Here is a 22,077-nt window from a genome sequence, read left to right as displayed (position 1 = left end):
CGCTTCAGGTGAGCAGACGCAGCTCTCACCTTCTTCGGTCCTAACGCCCGGAACCACTGCAAGGGAAGCCGGCTCCACCCGAGGGCAGCATCTTCCTCTGTGCTCCTCCCAAGACCTGCCGGCATCAGAGCCGTCCCCAGACTCCACTCTGGGCAGAAAGGCGGCCGCTCCTAAGGCTTCATGCCACAAACCCGCTGGTCTCCCCATCCCGGTCCCTCCCGCCTCTGTGTGCATTTACACCATCTCTCCTGCTGCGTGAGGAGTGGTTCCCCTTCTGCAAACAGAACTCACACCTGAATTCAGAGGAAGAGATGCTCAGACTCGGGCGCCTGGGATTGAGAACAGAGATCATGAGGTTTTCAGGGAAATCTCCGATTCAGACCTCCGACACAGACTGCGTGCGTCCCCTCTGTCTGATGAGGAAAAGGGCAACACAAACGGGCACCGTGGGAACACCCCCCACCCTCTACTTGGATGAGCAGGTAAAGCAGAGGATGCAGAGGAGGCTGAGCCCGGCCAGCGTCATGGCAGTTCCCCAGGGCGCCTCCCGGGCAGGCCCTTCCCGCTGTGCCCTCGCCCCCAGACCCTGTGGGAGAGCTGCGGGTGGCAGATACGACCGCTTCAGCTGCCAGGAGCCACGTGCATTCCCTTATCCCCATATTCTTGGGGGCTAAAAGGTGTCGGACAACATCCAACATCCATTTTTAAAAACTGAAGCACCCTTGATTTACAATATTACTTCAGTCTCAGACACACGGCACTGTGATTCAGCTATACATACATATGTATTTATTCTTCGTCAGATTTTTTTCCCTTGTAGGTTATTACGAAATAGTGAGTGGAGTTCCCTGTGCTATACAATAGGTCTTGTTGGTCACCTATCTTATATACGTGCTCAGTCCCTCAGTCACGTTTGACTCTTTGTGACCGCCAGGCTCCTCTGTCCATGGGATTCTCCAGCCAAGAATACTGGAGTGGGCTGCCACACCCTCCTCCAGGGGGTCTTCCCGACCCAGGGATCAAACCCAGGTCTTCTGCATTGCAGGCAGATTCTTTACCAGCTGAGCCACCAGGAAAGCCCAAGAATACTGGAGTGGGTAGCCTATCCCTTCTCCAGGGGGTCTTCCTGACCCAGGGATCGAACCTGCATCTCTAGTGTCTCCTGCATGGGCAGGCAGGTTCTTCACCAGCTGAGCTGCCAGGGAAGCCCATCATATATATAGTAGTGTGTGTATGTTATGGGCTTCCCAGGAGGCTCAGTGGTAAACCACCCGCCTGCCAATGCAGGAGACACAAGAGATGCCAGTTCGATCCCTGGGTCAGGAAGATCCCCTGGAGAAGGGAATGGCAACCCACGGCAGTATTCTTGCCTGGGAAATCCCATGGACAGAGGAGCCTGGCAGGCTACAGTCCATGGGGTCACAAAGAGTCAGACACAACTGAGTGACTGAGCACAGCACCGATATTAATCCCAACCTCCTAATTTATCTCCCTCTGCTCCTTTCCCCTTCGACAACTGTAAGCTTGTTTTCCATGTCTATAGGTCTGTTTTATAAATCAGTTCAGTTCAGTTCAGTCACTCAGTCGTGTCCGACTCTTTGCGACCCCATGAATCGCAGCACGCCAGGCCTCCCTGTCCATCACCAACTCCTGGAGTTCACTCAGATTCACATCCATCGAGTCAGTGATGCCATCCAGCCATCTCATCCTCTGTCGTCCCCTTCTCCTCTTGCCCCCAATCCCTCCCAGCATCAGAGTCTTTTCCAATGAGTCAACTCTTTGCATGAGGTGGCCAAAGTACTGGAGTTTCAGCTTTAGCATCATTCCTTCCAATGAACACCCAGGGCTGATCTCCTTCAGAATGGAGTGGTTGGATCTCCTTGCAGTCCAAGAGACTCTCAAGAGTCTTCTCCAACACCACAGTTCAAAAGCATCAATTCTTCAGCGCTCATCTTTCTTCACAGTCCAACTCTCACATCCATACATGTTTTATAAATAAGTTCATTTAAATGAGCACCCCGCATAATTCCTAAACACATATTTGGTACCTCTAAAGGAACCATCCACTCATAGCTCAGGGAGCTGGTACCTTCCAGGCCCTCACTTCCAGGGGCTGAGCCCAGGCCCCGGGCAGGGTGCTGGGATGGTGGGTGTCCATCTGCTCTGGAAGACGCCCCCTGCTGCAGAGAAAGGTGGTGACCGGGGAAGCCACTGCCAAGTTGGTCCTGAGCCTCCAGGCTGACTGATGGGTAGTTGGGGCGGGCCCACCAGCACCTCTGCAGCCCTGGTCCGGCTGGCAGAGCCTGGAGTCCTGAGCAGGCCCCTCTCTGGGTCCTAGGAGGTGCCCAGTCTGGGGAAGGCCCGAGTGGAGGGGGAGGATAAAGGTGAGACGCCGGACAGCCCCGCCCCATGCACACGACGGCCCGGGTCAGGGAGCCCTCCCGCCCATGGCCACCTCACACCCTGGGCCCGTCGTCAGTTCCACTGCTGGAGGCCCTGCCCAGAGGCTCCCACACGCGTACAGGAAGCACCCAGAGCACAGCCTCGCCCTTCCACGGGGTCTGCTCCGGGACCCGGCCCACCCCAGCCGCAGGGCTAACATGCAGACAGATCCGCCGGCGCAGAAGGCCACCGGGGCCCCCGGTGTGTGGGGGAAGCAGATGCTGACGAGCCCGGATGCTGTATTATGTGGTGACGGCCGTGGACGGCTCTGACGGCCTCAGACCCTCTAAAGACAGACACCTGCCCAGCATCAGAGGCGCAGGCACCCCGGGGCCCCACCCCTGGGGGCTGTGTCACTGGGCGTGTGGGCATGGCTCCCCTCTCTGTGGGAGGTGGGGGCTTGTCACTGGGGCTGGGCTGCCTGGGCAGGGGTGGGGGTCTCTGCCCTGCAGTTGCCCTGCGTGGGCTGCACTCCGGTTTCACCACCATCTGGGTAACCGAGCGACTCACCTCCTCTGGAGAAACCTCCACCTTTTCATCTGTAAAATGGGAGCACAGGCCCTACAGAGCAGACACTGCTCCTCTCCACGGCCACTCCTCATCTCGGATGTGTGAAGACATACTACACGTGGCGTGGGGAGACACGAGTGGCCCTTTCCCTGCTCTCTGAACATTCCTGCTGTGGACGGATGCTCACAAGCCTTCCCACTTGACTTGCCCATCTCCATGGCTGTGTTTTATAAGGAACATTCGTTGAAAACATTAAATAAATTAATTGAAAACATTAAATAAATAGGGGTTCACTTGGTTATAAACAGTGTTCAGTATCGATGATTATCAACAGCGTCGTTTATGTGTTTTCTTGGTGGCTTTACAAATAAGTTCCAGGCGTCGCCAGTGGGAAGCCTGTCGTCTGTCGTGATAGGCGTGTATGCAGCTCTGACATGTGACAGTCATGTGTGTTTTGCGTTTTGCATGCTAAGTCATGTCTGACTCTTTGCGACCCCATGGACGGTAGCCTACCAGGCTCCTCTGTCCATGAGATTTCCCAGGCAAGAATACTGGAGTGGGTGGTCATTTCCTTCTCCGGGGGATCTCTCTGACCCAGGGATTGAACCTGCATCTCCTGCACGGGCAGGTGGATTCATTACTGCTGAGCCACCAGGAAAGTCCACTTATCCACAGACTAGAAGAGCAAGAACCATGGGAGGCGGGGAGGAAGCGCCCAGGCCACCACGGGAGGCGGGGAGGAAGCCGCCCAGGCCACCACGGGAGGCGGGGAGGAAGCGCCCAGGCCACCACGGGAGGCGGGGAGGAAGCCGCCCAGGCCACCACGGGAGGCCGGGAGGAAGCCGCCCAGGCCACAGGACCCTGCAGCATTCAAGAAGCTCCAGGAAGCTGTGCTGACCAGTGAAACCATCCCCTTGATCTGGGACAAGTAACGGGACAGAGAACCACAAGTGAGCCGAGAGGCACTTACAGCAAACGGCATGTGAGAGGAGGAGCTGGAGAGGCAGGCGTGAGGGTCCTGGAGACCAAGCCCCCAGACCAGGCCCAGATCAGCCGACCGTCACACCCCAGGACCTGCCGTCTTAGGGAAGGGAGCGCAGGGAGGAGAGGAGAAAAGTAGGATAAAACAGGAAAGTGGAGAGAAATACGGGAGAAACAGAGAAGGAGTGAACACAGCTCCCCCGACCAGATGCTCAAGCTCCAGACAGACTGAAGTCACCTTCACTGGAGTGACACCACAGGACGCCCCCTGCAAGCACGCAGCTGGGGAGCAGGCACACGGGAGCACCCGGGCGTGAGCGAGGTCACGAACGAGATCAAGTAACGGGACAGAGGGCAAACACTCTGCAGGACAGGACGCTCCGGCGAGGGAAGGTTTTGGAAAGGCGAGCAGAAATAACGGGGAATGAGACTGGGCCCAAACGGAGATAAAATGATAAAAGTGACTGTTTCAGAAATCAGGCTTTCAGTTTCACATCAGATAAAATAAGAAGAGGTGGCAAAAAGGCTTACAAATGTCATGCATGCCTTTGAAAATCCATCACCGTAAGTGACCGGCTGGTTTGGCTCCCATATAGGACCGGGCATCGTTTTGAAAAGAGAGCCGTGGCCCCTCCCGAGGGCTCCTTCATGACGCAAGCCAGGGTACTTACTAGCAATGCCCCGTAGACTCTGGAGAAGGCTTGCCGCAGGCGGGAGAGCATGTCCCCTCTTGGGAAGGGAGGTCAGCTGTGCCGGGGAGCCACGCAGCTTTCCCCTCAGGCATGCAGGCTCTGACTCCTCCACGTGGCACAGAGTGAACCTCCAAGAGACGTTTGTAAACATTCAGGCCGGTTCTCGGCGGGCATCACCCCAAAGATGGGAGGTAGCGAGGGCATGGCCCTGCTTCCTTGGGGCAAGGGTAAGTCAGAACCGCGTTTAGTAACTGACTTAATCGAGCGCCCTGGGGTCATTTGCTTAATATAGGGCCTGCTCTTTCCACAGGGTGGCCAGCTCTCCAAGGCTGGCCACCTGCTCTGCTGCCAGCCTGTCCGTCCGGAGCGAGCCACTGGCGTGCAGCCAAGGGGGCGGGCAGCTTGGGCCGGTGGGCACTGGTCCCACCACCACATCCAGTGTCCTGGTCCCTCCTCTCACCCGGGAGGCTGCAAAGCGGCTGCTAAGAAAGGGATTCTTAATGTCGCTGTTGATACTGTTTCTAGGCATCTTTTTCTTGGAGACGCTACTCTTGTCATTTTGAAACCGACCTCCTTGCACCCTGGGGAGTGCCTCCCCCGAAGAAATGTAACACGGCGAGGACTCAGCCAAGAGGCCACACAGCTCGACCACAAAGCCATGGAGGATTCCCTGTTCCTCGCGTCCAGGCTGCCCTCCTGAGTCTCCGAGAGCACAGCCTCTTTCCAGATCTGTGGCCACAAGCATCTAATTGTTCACAAAACATCCCCAGCAGTTTTGTAATGATATGGTTTAAAAAAACCCAAACCTATACCATTAGCATGGGACATGGTGGGCTAACTCAACCTCACGGCGTCTGTTTCCTGGTTAGCACAGCACGGCCACCAATTTGAAATCTCAGCCACAGCCGCTGAGCTTTGCCAAGAACAGCTTAATCGGTGCAGCAATTTCAGGAGAAAGCAGCAAAATAAAAGCAATTTGAGAGGGAGGGGACATATGTATACCTATGGCTGATTCCTGTTGGTATTTGGCAGAAACTAACACGATTCTGTAAAGCAATTATCCTTCAGTTAAAAAATAAAGAAATTTAAAAGAAACAATAAAGGAATTCAATAATTGCCCCTGATGCCACGGTAAGGGATTTGTGTCACTCCCCTGGGTGTCTGCTTCCAGCCTTCCCCAACTGCTCTTTCCCAAACTTCCCTGGGAAAGCCACTGGTGGGAGCAGACTGGAATTTTTTTTTTTTTTAGGTCAAGCTGTGTGCCGTGTTGGATCTAGTTCCCCCAGCAAGGATCAAACCTGCACCCCCTGCATTGGGAGCACAGAGTCTTAACCACTGGATCATCGGGGAAGTCCCCAGATAGGAGTTTCAGAAACAATTCTCTCTTTTCCTTCTCATTAGGACCACAGGAAGCCGCAGCGCCTAAGCTGTGCACTGAGAATGCCTCCTGGGAGCTACTTCCCTTGGACTCTGTCACCCTAACCACTTCATAAGCCCTGGAAGCGTCTGACCTCAAGGCTCGTCCTCAACACACCGTCTCCCCCAACCTCTGCTCGGAGGGACCCCTCCCGCCCCCCCATCAGCTTCCCCTCGACGACTCATGGAGCTTCGTGCAGCCGCAGGCCCTCGGCTCTGTCTGCCCGATAAGCGCGTCTCTCTGAATCTGCTAAACGTCCACAGGTGCTTTCTAACCACAACTCACTGCGCCACGCAAAATGGGCAAAGCCCTGTTATCACCCATGTTACCGGCCTGGGTTTACTGCCCTCGGAGCGCCTGCCCGTGGGCAGATGTCATGGCTCTGCGTTCTGCGTGCTGATTAAAACCCCCTTTCCCGATTTGTCACTGCAGGAATGCCCAGACATTCTGAGGGTTGCTCATCTCCCTGTGCTACGCTGTGGGCCCCGGGGTCGGGCCACGGACCCGACTGACACCCTTATCTTGCACACAGGGTTCAATTCACATGAACTGAGACCAATACTTATAAATCCCAAGACTGTAAGTATTAACTTCCTGAGGAAGTAAAGAACATGAATTTACCGAGCTGCGGACGGAGCTTAGCGACCAGACTGCAGACAACACGCTCTTCAGTGGCACAGCCTCGGAGGGGAGTGAGTCTACCGTCAGAGCTGAGACAGGTCAGCTCCGTGTCACAGGAGGAAGGCTGTCCTCCGGAGGGGCCATCAGTCTCAGACCCCGTGTCATACACAGCACACCTTTTCTTCTCAACTATCCCCCTCAGTTGCTCAAAACTTCTTCACGGAAGAAACACAAAGAAGAAGAAAAAGTGACACGCGGCAGGGGAAATCAAAGAACCCGGGTTTTGCGTAGAAGGATGCAAAGCTTATTTCCTGTGATTACAATTCAGAAAAGCTGGCAGCTTCTGATTTCTTTGCTATAATTCAATTAACCTACAGCATACCTTTCTGCTTTAAGGTGTTAATTTTTTCCACTCAAGGAAAAACAAAAGGAGGAGGAAATAAATTACAAGACTAGGAAATGCACCTGATTAAAAAATGGAAGAGCTTGGCATCTCTTTCTCAGGGAACGTTTGTTTTAGGGATCTACTTTCCATTCTTCTAACTGCTGTCTTCAGAAGAACTTTAATTCTGGATATTATTTTCAGCTTTTGGAAGAATTTTGGCTCATGTTTGTCACGATCGAGGAATCGGAAGTTGATTTTACATAAGAGATGAGCACTGTGTCTGGATAGAACCACACGCATCTCTCAAATAATTAGGATAAACTCAACCGGATCATAAATAACAGACACAAATGCCCCTCACACTTACAAGAAGATCTATAGCTAGAGGAGCCAGAGCGGGTGTTGCTCATGCACAGTCTGCAGGCAGGGTGGGTCAAGGTCAGCTTCTCTTTCCAGAAGACACGCTGCCAGCATCCCCCACCACCTGGCCTCTACACAAGCAAACGGCGTCTCGACACTTGCAAGCTGCCTGTGAAACACAGCGGGTTTGCTGGGGGCACATGTTTTATAAAATGCAGGTTCTCCCATGGAGCTGGGACTGATGACGTGGGAACGTAATGTAAAAGCTGCAGTGGGCCCGGGCAAACGTCCCCAGCACACGGCGGTTCCAAGTCCCCACGCTGGACACGGACCCGGGAGAGCAGGGCAGGACACAGAGGCGCGCTCCTCTGTAAACAACGCCCTCTGACCCCACGCGGTCCCTCTTGGTCCTGTTTGGTCACGTGTTCAGTCGTGAAAGAGTCTACGTCACAGGGGCCTCCTGGATCTTTGTCAGAGGAAATGGGCAGAGACGGCCCCGCACGCCACCCCGAGGCCACCCACCTCTGTCCCCGCCTGCAGGGCCAGTCTCCCCACTCCACCCCCCTGCTCGCCCACCAGTCTGCCGTCCCCTTTCTCTTCTTTACAGTGACGTTCCGTGCACACCACAGCGTTTCATGTATTAGGAATTTAACACGCGTTTCTCCACACAAGGGTATCTTTACTAGGATTGAGTTTGGGTGGAGCGGTTGTTAGGGGTTAGTGCTCTGGGCTTCCCAGATGGTGCTAGTGGTAAAGAACCTGTCTGCCAATGCAGGAGACATAAGAGATGCAGGCTCAATCCCTGGGTCAGGAAGGTCCCCTGGAGGAGGGCATGGCAACCGACTCCGGTACTCTTGTCTGGAGAATCCCATGGACAGAGGAGCCTGGCGGGCTACAGTCCGTAGGGTCACAGAGAGTCGGACATGACTGAGTGACTGAGCACCTCGTGCTCTGGTTACAAAGATTCCAAGGTTTTGAGTATTCGATCCCAACACTCCATTTCCCCAAATCCTTGCTATTTTCAGCAGATGATTTTGCACGATTCAAGGTTTCTCAAGAACACGTGTTACTTTGCAGAGACATAATCCATTCTGGAAAACTTCAAAGGCAAAATAGCTCGTTGCATTCAGTGGCTCTCTGACTCCAGTTACGGTGGTGGATGCGTGGAGTCATAATTCAAGTGCCTAAAATATATTCACTTCTTAATAGTTTGTGTTTGTTACTAAACTCTGAGGAGTTTGTAATGATTCACTTATCTAGACACTTAGTACAACCGCTACGCTTCTGATGCTCTGTTTAGCCTTAGGAAAACACTTTTCTGCCTGAATGGGAGCCGCTTCAGTTTCCCCTGCAAGACCATCACCTCTGAAAACTGGGTATTCTGATCTTTTCTGGTCATTTCTCACTGTGTCTGATCACGGCTGTTTCTGCTGTTCTATTCCCTTCCCCCTAGAACATCTAAAATCCTGAAGTTCACACAGGCTTCCCAGGGGTCCCTACCCATCCACTTTCACTGAAGCCCGAGTCTAGACTGAGCCACATCCTCCTCTGCTTCGGGTGCCTCTGTGTGGCGTCTATGCAGCATCCTATGCTGAGCATCTGGAAAGCATGTCAGTGTGACTTAGGGCAGTCAGCACCTCTTACCGTGTCCCCTGCCCCAACAGTGGTGTCCATCCAGCCATGCAAACCAAGAGTGAGCAGACATCCTGGACCTTCCTGGCCATCCTCATCCTGCCCCGTCTATCACCAACCCCCACCAGTCTCCCTTTAAGCCGTTCTCCAATGACTCACCGCCCTTTGTCTCCACCACCACCCACCCTCCTGACACAGGCTGCTGCCTCTAGGACGTGGGCCCCTGCAGAAAACCCTCACTGGAGCTTCCAGATGCAGTGGCCAGAGCCACCCCAAAGAAATGGCCCTCTGAGCACGTCACTGTTAGGGGACGCACACTGACTGAAACTGCCCACCCTGGCCAGGCACCATGGTCACCATTTGCATGAGTTGTTTTACGACAGAAGGTCCTGGAAAGGAACATGGAAGTAATAAGCCTCCACCAACCGGAAGAGTTCAGGAAAAGTCAAAAGGAGACACCACATGCCGACCACCTCCCAGAATCCTTCTCGCTGGCATCCATCTTGGCTGAACAAGGCATGTGCCACCAGGAAGGACTCTGAGTCAGAATGATTGGCTAAGGACAACCCGGAAACTAATCCCATCACTATAAAACCCGAGACTGCGAGCCACGTGGCAGAGCAGTCCTCCTGGGTTCCCTCACTCTCCTGCTCTCCACCCGGGCGCCCTTTCCCAATAAAGTCTCTTGCTTTTTAAGCACGTGTGTCTCCTTGGACAATTCATTTCCGAGTGTTAGACAAGAGCCCAGTTTCGGGCCCTGAAGGGGTCCCCCTTCCTGCAACACCCTCCACCTAAGCTCTTTCAGAAAACTCAGAGTGGAAGAAAACATCTTCAATGTGGCCACATTCCCAAAACTTTGAGCAGATTTCACACTTGGTGGAAAAAACTTAAAATCAGAAGCAAGCATTCTCATTAACATGACAACAGTTTAACAAAGGTCCTTACAACATAGTGAGACAAAAGGGGAGGGGCGGGTGGGGCAAGGAGCTGGAGAGGGGAGGGAGGCAGAAAAGACACGAGTGGCAGACTCATTCTGGTTTGGACGGGGGTAGTTGAAAGAATTCGCAGATTCTTATGGGCAGATGACACGATCCTAACCACAGAAATCCCGATAGAACAGAGGGGCTTAAAACTAATGAAAGTCCAAAAAGATTGAGGGATATAAAATCTGCTTAAACATCAATAGCATTTTTCTATGCCTACAATAAACAAAGTCTTTACCAAACTTATATGTCAAAATTTTATCAATTACTTTTTCCGTGTCAGTAATCACATGATGTACTTATCCTACTTAATGTTATTTTACTTAATGTAAAAGACAGAAATCAATCAGGAAACAGAAAAATTATGAAAACAGTTTGGAGCAAGAGAACTCTACATGACTAGAAAGCATGACATTCTCATGAATTAAAGACATCCTCCACTCACTATACAGAAAGTATGACATTTCTTGTCATGAGAAAAAATAGGGAAAGGAGAAAAAAAAATCAGGAAAAAAATAAGGAGATATCACTTTACAACCATCATATAAACTTAAGTGTAACTGCACCAAGAGTGGGTGAGCAGATAACCCGTCACGGCCATGCACACATCCCCACGTCACCAGGGCCTGTGAACTGGACCTTATCGAGTGAGGGTGAGGTCCTCAGGGTGGGTCCTGATCCAACAGGACTGGAGCCTCTTTCTGAATGTTTTCTTTCTCCCCTGGCTCCGTCGGGTCTGAGCTGCAGCACCTGGGACCCTCACTGCGTCACACGGGATCTTCACCGTGGCTCACGGGCGCTCTCACTGTGGCCCACGGTTTCAGCGGCCACAGTGCACGGCCTTAGCTGCTCCCTGACATGTGGGATCTTAGTTCCCCAACCAGGAATGGAACCCGTGTACCCTGCATTGCAAGGCGAATTCTTAACCACTGGACCACCAGGGAATCCCTGGACTGGAGTCCTTCTTACAAGCAGAGAGACACAGGAGGAGGACGCCCATGCGACCACAGGGGCAGAGACCGCAGGGATGCCTGGAACATGGGGGCCAAGGATCATAGGAACAGAAGCTGGAGGATGCCAGAAAGATCCCCCTACAGGTGGCTCAGGAAGCTTGGACCTACCAACACCTTGACTTTGGACCTAAGCTCCAGAACTGCGAGACAATAAATTTCTTTTGTTTTAAGCCAATTAAAAAAAAAAAAGTTTGTGAATATGGGGATAAATAAAGAACTTCATGCAGCTTTTCTGGTATACTGCTATACCATCTCTGGAGAACATTCTAGCAGTAAAGAAAGGTAAGCATTAGTACTACGTATGGCCCACCCACCCCACGCTGTGCCGCCTGGAGACCCTCCCCGAATGCCTAAGGACAGGATACAGGGGAAGGGGTCAGCTGCCTAGGTAGGCAGAAGGGAAAGCAAAACCCTGTGACATCTACGGGCGGGAACGACAGGCGCACGCCGAGGAACAGAGGGTGCCGAAGAGTGTGCGCCCACGGTCAGCAGGGGCTCAGGTCGGGGGAGAAACGAGGGTGCCGAAGAGTGTGTGCCCACGGTCAGCAGGGGCTCAGGTCGGGGGAGAAACGGCGAAAGGCGCGCAGTTGTGTCTGATTCTTTGCAACCCCAGGGACTGTAGCCCACAAGGCTCCTCTGTCCAGGGGATTCTCCAGGCAAGAATACTGGAGTGGATAGCCATTCCCTCCTCCAGGGGATCTTCAGGGATTGAACCTGGGTCTCCTCCATTGCAGGCAGATTCTGAGCCACCAGGGCAGTTCTGGGAAAACTTGGAAAATCACATCAAACCCTTAATGGGCTTGATGGGAGAGAGCCTTGAATCGTAGTAGTGAAACTCTGCATATGAAGTTCTTCAAAATAGCTGAACGATTAACTGGCAATCTGTAGAATTATTGAAGGAGTGACGATAGCCATTCAAATGCCTACGTTTAATTTAGGGATTGAGTGTTGCTCAAAGTAGAACAAAGCCTAAGAGGTCTGCGACTAGTGTTCAGGAACAAGGAAATTATCCAGAAAAGTTGAGGATAAACGATGCTCAGGAAAGAGAATTGGTAGGAAAAGAGTGAGGACGCTAGGTCTTGACATCTATCGTCTCATAAAATGTTTGCAACAAGCAGGCTGTGTCATCTCTCTACACAGATGGAGAGGGGGCTTCTCTGAAACCAGAGAGCAGGACTGGAGCCCAGTTCTGTCTCACTCAGATGGCTACAGCTCAGGAAAAAGAGAAGAAGCAGTTTCCAAAATGCAGCATTATTCTTGATATGGACATGTTGATGATTTACTGCGAAAAACGTAAACAGTAGCTTCTAGACATAATTTCAGTGGAGTGGTAAGGGACAAAGCTGGGCAATGGGTAGAGTGTGATGAAGAAGTGACAAGAGAATTCAAATTATCTTGACTTACATTACAGGTTAGTGAATGTCTGCGCACATTCAAAATGATGGGAAAATACAGAATAAATATGTTAACAGAAAAAGGGCAACTAGAAAGACAAAGAAGAATTAAGCGGACTAAAGAACTATCTAATTATTATTATTGCTCAGTATCTTTAAAGAAGATAATTTTTCTTGCTAATATTGCACAACCACAGAGGAAAAAAAAGGACAATATTCCCTAGGGCAATTACATCTACATATTTACAGTTAAATTCATGTTTAGTTCAGTAAAAATGTTTGTGTTCTTTATTGGATCTGGAAAAAAGCTAATTTAACTCAGTATTCTTTTTGGTCATGACTAATTCTATTGGAAACATAATAGGATTAAATGTGATATCAAATAACAGAGATGAATCACTTTTAAGAATAGTTATTTGGATTTTGGACTTCCCTGGTGGTTCAGACAGTAAAGCGTCTGCCTATAATGCGGGAGACCCAGGTTCAATCCCTGGGTCGGGAAGATACCCTCGAGAAGGAAATGGCTACCCACGCCAGTATTCTTGCCTGAAAAATCCCATGGGTGGAGGAGCCTGGTAGGCTACAGTCCATGGGGTCCCAAAGAGTCGGACACGACTGAGCGACTTCACTCACTCAGTTGGATTTTACACAGAAAATTTCCATCTCTCAAAAAGCTTAGCTGTACCCAGTAATCTCCTTTATTGCTGCTGCTGCTGCTGCTAAATCGCTTCAGTCGTGTCCGACTCTGTGCGACCCCATAGATGGCAAGAACACTGGAGTGGGTTGCCATTTCCTTCTCCAATGCAGGAAAGTGAAAAGTGAAAGTGAAGTCGCTCAGTCGTGTCTGACTCTTAGCGACCCCATGGACTGCAGCTTACCAGGCTCCTCCATCCATGGGATTTTCCAGGCAAGAGTACTGGAGTGGGGTGCCATCACCTTCTCCGATCTCCTTTATTAGGATGTTGTACATAGGATGTTAAAAAGATGTTAGGATGCTAAAAAATATATAGATTCCGTGTGAACAAAGACTCTCTTGCTCACAGCTCCTATTTTCCCTTCTTGCTGTTTTGGCACAAAGCCGGGAATACAGAAGATGTTGGGTGACATCCTCCAGATGGAGCATTGTGACGTTCTCACTAGAAGTGCCAGTGATCCGCTGTGTGCTCTGGGAACCCAGGCAGACCTGTGCTGCTGCCGGGCAAGAATACTGGAGTGGGTTGCCATTCCGTTTTCCAGGGGATCTTCCTGACCCGGGGATTGAACCTGGGTGTCCTGCATTGCAGGCAGATTCTTTACCATCTGAGCCACCAGGAAAGCCCCTGCTTCAATGATTAGCAGTTGTTAACTTGCTCTACGGTTTCACCACAAGGGTTCCTTTCCAAAACAACTGAAATCTTTACGTTTTCAACTTTCACTACAAATTGGAATAGGCAACTTCTGAACTGAAGTCCCCACCACTGATGTTCATAAGCAAGTAAAGAAGACAGGATCAATCGTACCACCAAATTAAAATGTGTTGAGTTCTGCAGCTTAAGTCAAGCTAATAATGTGGACAATTTGGGGAAATAAGAGACAGTCCTGAGCCACTCGGTCTGCAGCCTTCATTGAGAAAAGGAGGGGCTGGGGTTACGCATGTGGAAGCCGGGAGCCTGGACTGGGGTCACCCCCGAACCTGCCAGCTGGACGTCAGCGATCCGGATGAAGGCTGTCACCTCTTACTTAAACTTGGGCACAAATCAGACACAGGCCTCCCTGGTTATCATCAGGGCACAATGGAATGTTGCCTGCAGGGTGCCTGTCAAGCTGGGTACAAGTGTGACAAAGCTCTCCTGTCATTAAATGCAGGAATAGGAGCCATGGTCCTAGAAGCCGGAAATCAAGACGGGCAGGTACTTAGGGATAAACACGCGACAGAGAAGGGGAAGCTGCCTGAGGCTGCTCTGTATTCTACCTTGATCTCCAATCACATTTCCATTTCCAATCACGGCTACTCTTAACATCACCTTGTTCTCACGAAAATAAGAATCTCAAATGAAACTTAAGAGCCTGACGTGCAGGTGGGTTAAGAGGGTCGGTAAATGTCAAAGAACACAAGAGAAGAAAGGATGAATCCCATCCTGGCCCGTTCCTTGGTGAGCTGTATGGAGCCTTTCTGGTCCCCACCACCCCTGGACCCACAGATGCACAAACGTGCCCGGATGAATCCCATCCCGGCCAGTCCTTGGTGAGCTGCATGGAGCCTTTCTGGTCCCCACCAGCCTGGATCCACAGATGCACAGACGTCCCCCTCTTCTCCAGAACGGACTGAATTACCGTCAAGCAGCTTTCTTCAAGTAAACACTTCAGTTTCTGCATCTGCCTCTGACTCATCACAGCGGAAAGCAAATTAGGGGTTAAAAAGGTCCATATCGTGCGCACAACAACCCTGATTTTCTAAATGGAGGGATATCTTTAAACATTTGAGAGCTCTTCAATTTTCATATACGCCATATTCTATATTTAACCAGATTTGACAGTGTAATGTTCAAAATACCCGTGGAATACTAATGAAATCAGTGCAACTTAACTTTAATCATGTTTATGTCTAAAATCACCATGACCACGCCGTGTCTATTTCTCCTTTCCTTACCAACCTCTTGATTTATTGCTTAAAGATACGGTGTTGGGACCAGCATGGGCATGCCAACTGAAAAATGTATAACTTGAATCTCTGAACATCTGAAAGATCCAGTCCAATTTTGCTTCTAATGTTCAGCCTTGTTTCAAATCTGGGGAATTAAAGGTAAGACTTTAGCCGAGATCCCTGAGGCTTGCTGGGGCTTTAAATCAGCAGTGAGGGACAGATTGCCTTAGACACCGGCCTCAGCACTGTGGCTGTTCCCCCAACAGCACACACTTCGTTCTGTTCTCTTCATACACATTCTTCTAAAACAACATGCGTATAGCCTCTGGTGAGTGTGCACGTGTGTGTGTGTGTGTGCATGCACATGTGTGTGTGTGTGTGTGTGTGTGTGTGCACAGTCACACGCAGTCTCTTTATTGCTTCCTGGAAGTACATATACTACATCTTAGACTTCCGGGAAGACTGAACACATGTTCCTGTCTCTTTTCCTCCCACTTGTTGCTGTTACTCAGTCACTCAGTTGTGTCTGACTCTGTGACCCCATGGACTGTAGCTCACCAGGCTCCTCTGTCCATGGGATTCTCCAGGCAGGAACCCTGGAGTGGGTTGTCATTCCCTTCTCCAGGGGATCTTCCCAACCCAGGGATCGAACCCGAGTCTCCTGCATTGCAGGCATATTCTTTACCATGTGAGCCACCAGGAAGTCCATTGGGAAGAAAAGCATTAATCAAATGGTCACACATGTGCACATACAAAGAAAGCAATTAGTATATGAATAAATATAGAGAAAAGAAATAATTGGAATTTAAGACAGAAAAGCAACAGAGGTAATCAATGAGAAAACAGCTGTGTTTTTTAAAGGATCAATAAAATTGACAAACCTCCGACAACACCACAAAAAATAAGAGAAGAAAGGGACCACACAGATGACCAATACTGGGAATGATGAGGGACATCACTACAGACCCTGTAGACAAGGAGAGAATAACTGCGGGATCCTAGGGACAACTCGGCAGACACAGACTTGACAGCACAGACGGACTGGACATGGGGTGCACACACTGCTGGCGTGGTCTGCACTGGGTGGATGCCCCCCTGAGGCCCACAGAGGCTCAAGAAGGAGGCTTGGGGTCACCAGTGCAGGGAATTCTGGGTCCCAGGCACCTGAGCATGGTCTAGAAGGGAGGGTGCACATGCCTAGGGAAGGGCAAGGCCAGCCAATACAGTCCGGACGGGCCTCCCAGCACCCAGGGCCCAGACGGGCCTCCTCTTGTCTAGGTCTAAAGACTGTACTGATGGAAGACATTTTTCATGCTGCTGTGAGGGGATGACTGTGAGTCAGACCACAAGGAAGACTACCAGATACTTGGGGCTAGAGTTAACACCCATCATGTAGGTTTATATGCAGCTTTGCAGATACACTGTTCATTATTTCAGTTCAGTTCAGTCGCTCATTCGTGTCCGACTCTTTGCAACCCCATGGACTGCAGCACACCAGGCCTCCCTGTCCATCACCAACTCCTGGAGCCTATTCAAACTCATGTCAATCGAGTCAGTGATGTCATCCAACCATCCCATCCTCTGTCATCCCCTTCTTCTCCTGCCTTCAATCTTTCCCAGCATCAGGGTCTTTTCAAATGAATCAGTTCTTCACATCAGGTGGTCAAAGTATTGGAGTTTCAGCTTCAGCATCCGTCCTTCCAATGAATATTCAGGACTGATTTCCTTTAGGATGGACTGGTTGGATCGCATTGCAGTTCAAGGGACTCTGAAGAGACTTCTCCAACACCACAGTTCAAAAGCAGCAATTCTTTGGCAGTCAGCTTTCTTTATAGTCCAACTCTCACATCCATACATGACTCCTGGAAAAACCGTAGCTTTGACTAGATGGACCTTTGTTGGCAAAGTAATGTCTCTGCTTTTTAATATGCTGTCTAGGTTGGACATAGCTTTTCTTCCAAGGAGCAACCATCTTTTAATTTCATAGCTGCAGTCACCATTTGCAGTGATTTTGGAGCCCCCAAAAATTGAGTCACTCACTATTTCCCCATCTATTTGCCATGAAGTGATGGGACCAGATACCATGATCTTAGTTTTCTGAATGTTGAGTTTTAAGCCAGCTTTTTCACTCTCTTCTTTCACTAAGAGGCTCTTTAGTTCTTTGCTTTCTGCCATAAGGGTGGTGTCATCTGCATATCTGAGGTTATTGATATTTCTCCCAGCAATCTTGATTCCAGCTTGTGCTTTTTCCAGCCCAGCGTTTCTCATGATGTACTCTGCATATAAGTTAAATAAACAGGGTGACAATATACAGCCTTGATGTACTCCTTTCCTGATTTGGAATGAGTCTGTTGTTCTGTGTCCAGTTCTAACTCTTGCTTCTTGACCTGCATACAGATTTCTCAGGAGGCAGGTCAGGTGGTCTGGTTTCCCATCTCTTTCAGAATTTTCCAGTTTATTGTGATCCACACAGTCAAAGGCTTTGGCATAGTCAATAAAGCAGAAATAGATGTTTTCCTGGAACTCTCTTGATTTTTCGATGATCCAACGGATGTTGGCAATTTGATCTCTGGTTTCTCTGCCTTTTCTAAAATCAGCTTGAATATCTGGAAATTCACAGTTCACATACTGTTGAAGCCTGGCATGGAGAATTTTGAGCATTACTTTGCTTGGATGTGAGATGAGTGCAATTTTGCGGTAGTTTGAGCATTCTTTGGCATTGCCTTTCTTTGGGATTGGAATGAAAACTGACCTTTTCCAGTCCTGTGGCCACTGCTGAGTTTTCCAAATTTGCTGGCATATTGAGTGCAGCACTTTCACAGCATCATCTTTTAGAATTTGAAATAGCTCAACTGGAATTCCATCACCTCCACTAGCTTTGTTCATAGTGATGCTTCCTAAGGACCACTTGACTTCACATTCCAGGATGTCTGGCTCTAGGTGAGTGATCACACCATCAAGGTTATCTGAGTCATGAAGATCTTTTTTATATAGTTCCTCTGTGTATTCTTGCCACCTCTTCTTAGTATCTTCTGCTTCTGTTAGGTCCATACCATTTTTGTCCTTTATTGAGCCCATCTTTGTATGAAATGTTCCCTTGGTATCTCTAATTTTCTTGAAGAGATCTCTAGTCTTCCCCATTCTATTGTTTTCCTCAATTTCTTTGCATTGATCACTGAGGACGGCTTTCTTATCTCTCCTTTAGAACTCTGCATTCAAATGAGTATATCTTTCCTTTTCTCCTTTGCCTTTAGCCTCTCTTCTTTTCTCTTTTCAGCTATGTGTAAGGCCTCCTCAGGCCATTTTGCCTTTTTGCATTTCTTTTTCATGGGGATGGTCTTGATCCCTGTCTCCTGTACAATGTCACGAACCTCTGTTCATAGTTCTTCAGGCACTCTGTCTATCAGATTGAGTCTATTTGTCACTCCCACTGTATAATCATAAGGGATTTGATTTAGGTCATACCTGAATGGTCTAGTGGCTTTCCCTACTAGAAAACTAGTTCATCATTTGGTAAGCATTTGTGGATCATTGCAGGAGCTGGGCTACCATGGTCTGGTGGTAGAAAGAGACCCTGGAGGGACCACAAGAGCCTGTAGAGAGAACGCGGCCTGCAGGGCTGGCGTGAGCTCCACGCACCCTGGGGAGGCCCCTGCCGCCCCGCCTCCAGCTCCGTGTGGGCCCACCTAGGTCCCGGCTGTGCTGTCTCCTGCGTGCCTAGAAAAGTGCTGTAGCCCAAGGGCTCTGCCTTCGCAACTGCTCATCCTATAGGCTGTCCTGTTCCCGTGGATGGACAAACATCACCTGATTGGCTGCTAACACATAAAGTTTATCCCAAGTTCCTTTTTATTGGTAAAGAAGCATTCTCACTGGGGTGGGTTAATTAGAACACTCAACCGGCAGATTGGGAGCAGGCAGTCTGAGGTCTTCACCTGGAGGTATCTCTGTAACAGCTGTTTGCATTTAATTATTCACTCCTCTGCCCTCAGGGGGAGTCCAGGTGCTGCTGGGAAGGGGAGGCCCCTCCGTGAATGGGGTCTGGAGTTGTGACAGCTTGCTTAGAAATTAAGCCAAAAACCACAGGAACAGATCAAAAAAACAAGTCATAAAATCACTAGAAATCATCTGTCTTTTTCTGAAGCTGTATCATTGGCCACAGTCTCCAGGGCTCATTCCTAGATTTAGTTTCTGATGAGTTTCCATCCTTTCCCTGAGCTCTCGACCGTCACATCTCGCTGCAGACACTCCGCCTCACCACCTCCACTTCCCTACCACTGCCTTCTACTCACCACCCCAGTCTAAGGATAAGCGCTCTTTCTTTTCAAACTGTAGGAACCCTGTATCCACAGACTGACTTTGTGGCCAGTTGGGTTCCTGTAAATCAAAAGAACACAACAAGAGAACATAAGTGTGAGAGCTTTTAAAAAATCATACTTGACTGAATAAAATGAGGAGAAAAATACATCTAAGGGATACTGACAGTAATGAAAGAGAAGAATTTTATGAAAAATTGGTGCAATCTGTGCAGATGGATTGTGCAAGGAAAATACAGAAAACAGCGACTGCCTTTTGCTCTGTCATTTTAAATAACCGATGTCTAGAAATCTGGGTCGCTAAGAGTCGGACACGACTGAGCGACTTCACTTTCACTTCTCACTTTCATGCATTGGAGAAGGAAATGGCAACCCACTCCAGTGTTCTTGCCTGGAGAGTCCCAGGGACGGGGAAGCCTGGTGGGCTACCGTCTATGGGGTCGCACAGAGTCAGACACGACTGAAGCGACTTAGCAGCAGCAGCAGCAGAAATCTGGGTCACAGCCCTGGGCAGAAATATAAAAACATTCATGCATGATATGTGGGGAAAACAAAGAATAGGAATATCTAGGAGTGGCTGAAAACACAGGAATGGATGAGAAGTTCTAGATTTGGGATTATTTCCGACCCAATGAGTCATTTGTTCAGATTCACTACAGTAGCAAGTGAAAACCACGACACCGACTTTCACGAAAGATTCAGAGTGAAACCAGAGGCAAAAAATAAATGAGACTCTCCTGCGACATCCAAGAGATCAGTTTCGGCCATGTCACTTGTGCCGGCGATGGGTGTCACGGTGCGATGCTCTAAACACAGAGGCACTTGGCCGGTGTGGGTCAGCACGTCCGTCACAGCCAAGCAGTCCCCACGTCCTCTTGGTGCTTCTACCAGGTCACTCCGCTGTCACCACATTAACCCCATCCCTGCGGCCATCACCCTGTCCTGAGCCTCATCACGCCCTCCTGCCTCAGCCCCGCCTGAGCTGGTCTGAGCCTGCCTCTCCCTCCCGACATCTCAAGAGCCCTACTGGGCTATCCTCCAGACAGCGGCCCAACTGCGTCCATGCCCCTGGCATCCTTTCTTCCTGACCCATCCAGTCATTCCAGCCCCACATGGCTATACAGGTATCCCCAGCCTCCGGCAGGGGCGGGTGTCGGGGGGCTGTATTCAAGTTCTGTTTGTGTGTCGCTGGCTTGAAACACAGTTGCACACTCACATGGAAACAACACTTTGGACTGTGTTTGGTTCTGGTGATAAATCACAGAAAAGCCTTTGACTCAGAGCTGAGCCCTGCACTGCAGGACCAGGTCTCGAGAATACACAGCCATGAGATGGAGGCTGGAGGATGAGAAAGAAACTGTGGGTCCCCTTGCGTCCCCAAAATGTATGCGACCATCCCAGCCTCCAGAACCTCTGAGTGTGACCTGCCTCGGAAAGAGGGTCTCTGCGGTTGTAAGCAGTTAGGATGAGGTCATTAGAGGTTGTCATCCAAAAGGACTGGTGTCCTCATAAGATGAGAAGACAGAGATGCACAGAGAAAGGAAGATCAGCACAGAGAAAGGAAGGTCAACACAGAAACGGGTGATGCGACTAGAAGCCAGGGGCGCCAAGGACTCCCCACAGCTGCAGAAGCTAAGAGAAAAGCACAGACGGGATTCTTCTCCGACTCTTAGAAGAACCAGCTCCGTGATACTCACGCTTCTGGCCTCAGACTTGTGTTTGTTGCTCAGTTCTAGGTCGTGTCCGATTCTTTGTGACCCCATGGAGTGCAAGCTGCCAGGCTTCCCTGTGCTTCACTATCTCCTAGAATTTACTCAAACTCGATGGATATGTGTTTGAACAAGCTCCAGGAGTTGGTGATGGACAGGGAAGCCTGGCGTGCTGCAGTCCATGGGGTCGCAAAGAGTCAGACACGACTAAGCGACTGAACTGAACTGAACATGTCCATTGAGTCGGTGATGCCATCCAACCATTTCATTCTCTGTCGTCCCCTTCTCCTCCTGCCTTCAGTCTTTTCCAGCATCAGGGTCTTTTCCAATTAGTTGGCTCTTCACAGCAGGTGGCCAAAGTATTGGAGTTTCAGCTTCAGCATCAATCCCTCCAATGAATATTTAGGCTTGATCTCCTTTAGGATTGACTAGTTTAATCTCCTTGTGGTCCAAGGGACCCTCAAGAGTCTTGTCCAACACCACAGTTCAAAAGCAGCAATTCAGGCCTGCGGGAGAATCCATTTCTGCTAAGTCACCTAATCTGTAGTTCTTCGTGATGCCAGACCCAGGACGCTATTAGCTGTACCTGCGCAAATTTTTGTCAAAAGGCCCAATTTGACTTCAGCACCAAGCGTGGAGCCCCATGTTCCAGACTGTTCTGCGAGGTCAGAGGGCCCAGGCCTTCCCCTGCCCTGGGCAGGCGTGGAGCGGCCCCCCTACCTGGCCTTGAGTCCTGCCACGTGCTTCTCTGGCTGTGGGTCCAGCCGAGGGACACAGTGACATGAACACAAAACTACATCCACACATCGGCTCCTGAGGAGCCCGGAGGGACCTCCGCGTGGGGACAGCGAGAAGCCGGCAGCAGGGCTCTCGGGAGGGGGTCCTGCGAGCAGACCCCTACCCACCCTCCTCAGTGCCTGCACCCCAGCTGCGCTCAGGTAAGCTGGCAGGACTCCGCTTCCGGAGCGGGGCGCTGGGGCGTGAGACACTCCTGACCCGTAG

The 22,077-nt window shown here is 50.3% G+C and overlaps 1 protein-coding gene across 5 annotated transcripts in view; it reads right to left on the bottom strand.

Annotated features, from left to right (window-relative positions):
- RPS6KA2 (ribosomal protein S6 kinase A2) overlaps positions 1 to 22,077 on the bottom strand; it is a 331,893-nt gene that overhangs the window by 214,691 nt on the left and 95,125 nt on the right. The window contains exon 1 of one of the 5 annotated variants that reach the window (XM_044924010.2): positions 4,605 to 4,786. The exons of the other annotated variants lie outside the window; for them this stretch is intronic. Coding sequence (XP_044779945.1) covers positions 4,605 to 4,655 — 51 coding nt within the window. The 5' untranslated portion in view covers positions 4,656 to 4,786. Of the gene's footprint in view, positions 1 to 4,604; positions 4,787 to 22,077 lie in introns of those variants that run through there. 5 annotated transcript variants of the gene reach the window in all.

This window comes from Bubalus bubalis, chromosome 10 (assembly GCF_019923935.1).
Source record: "Bubalus bubalis isolate 160015118507 breed Murrah chromosome 10, NDDB_SH_1, whole genome shotgun sequence".
Taxonomy (NCBI): Eukaryota; Metazoa; Chordata; class Mammalia; order Artiodactyla; family Bovidae; genus Bubalus; species Bubalus bubalis.
The sequence above is the reverse complement of the archived record's forward strand: the minus strand, read 5'-3'. Positions and strand labels throughout refer to the sequence as shown.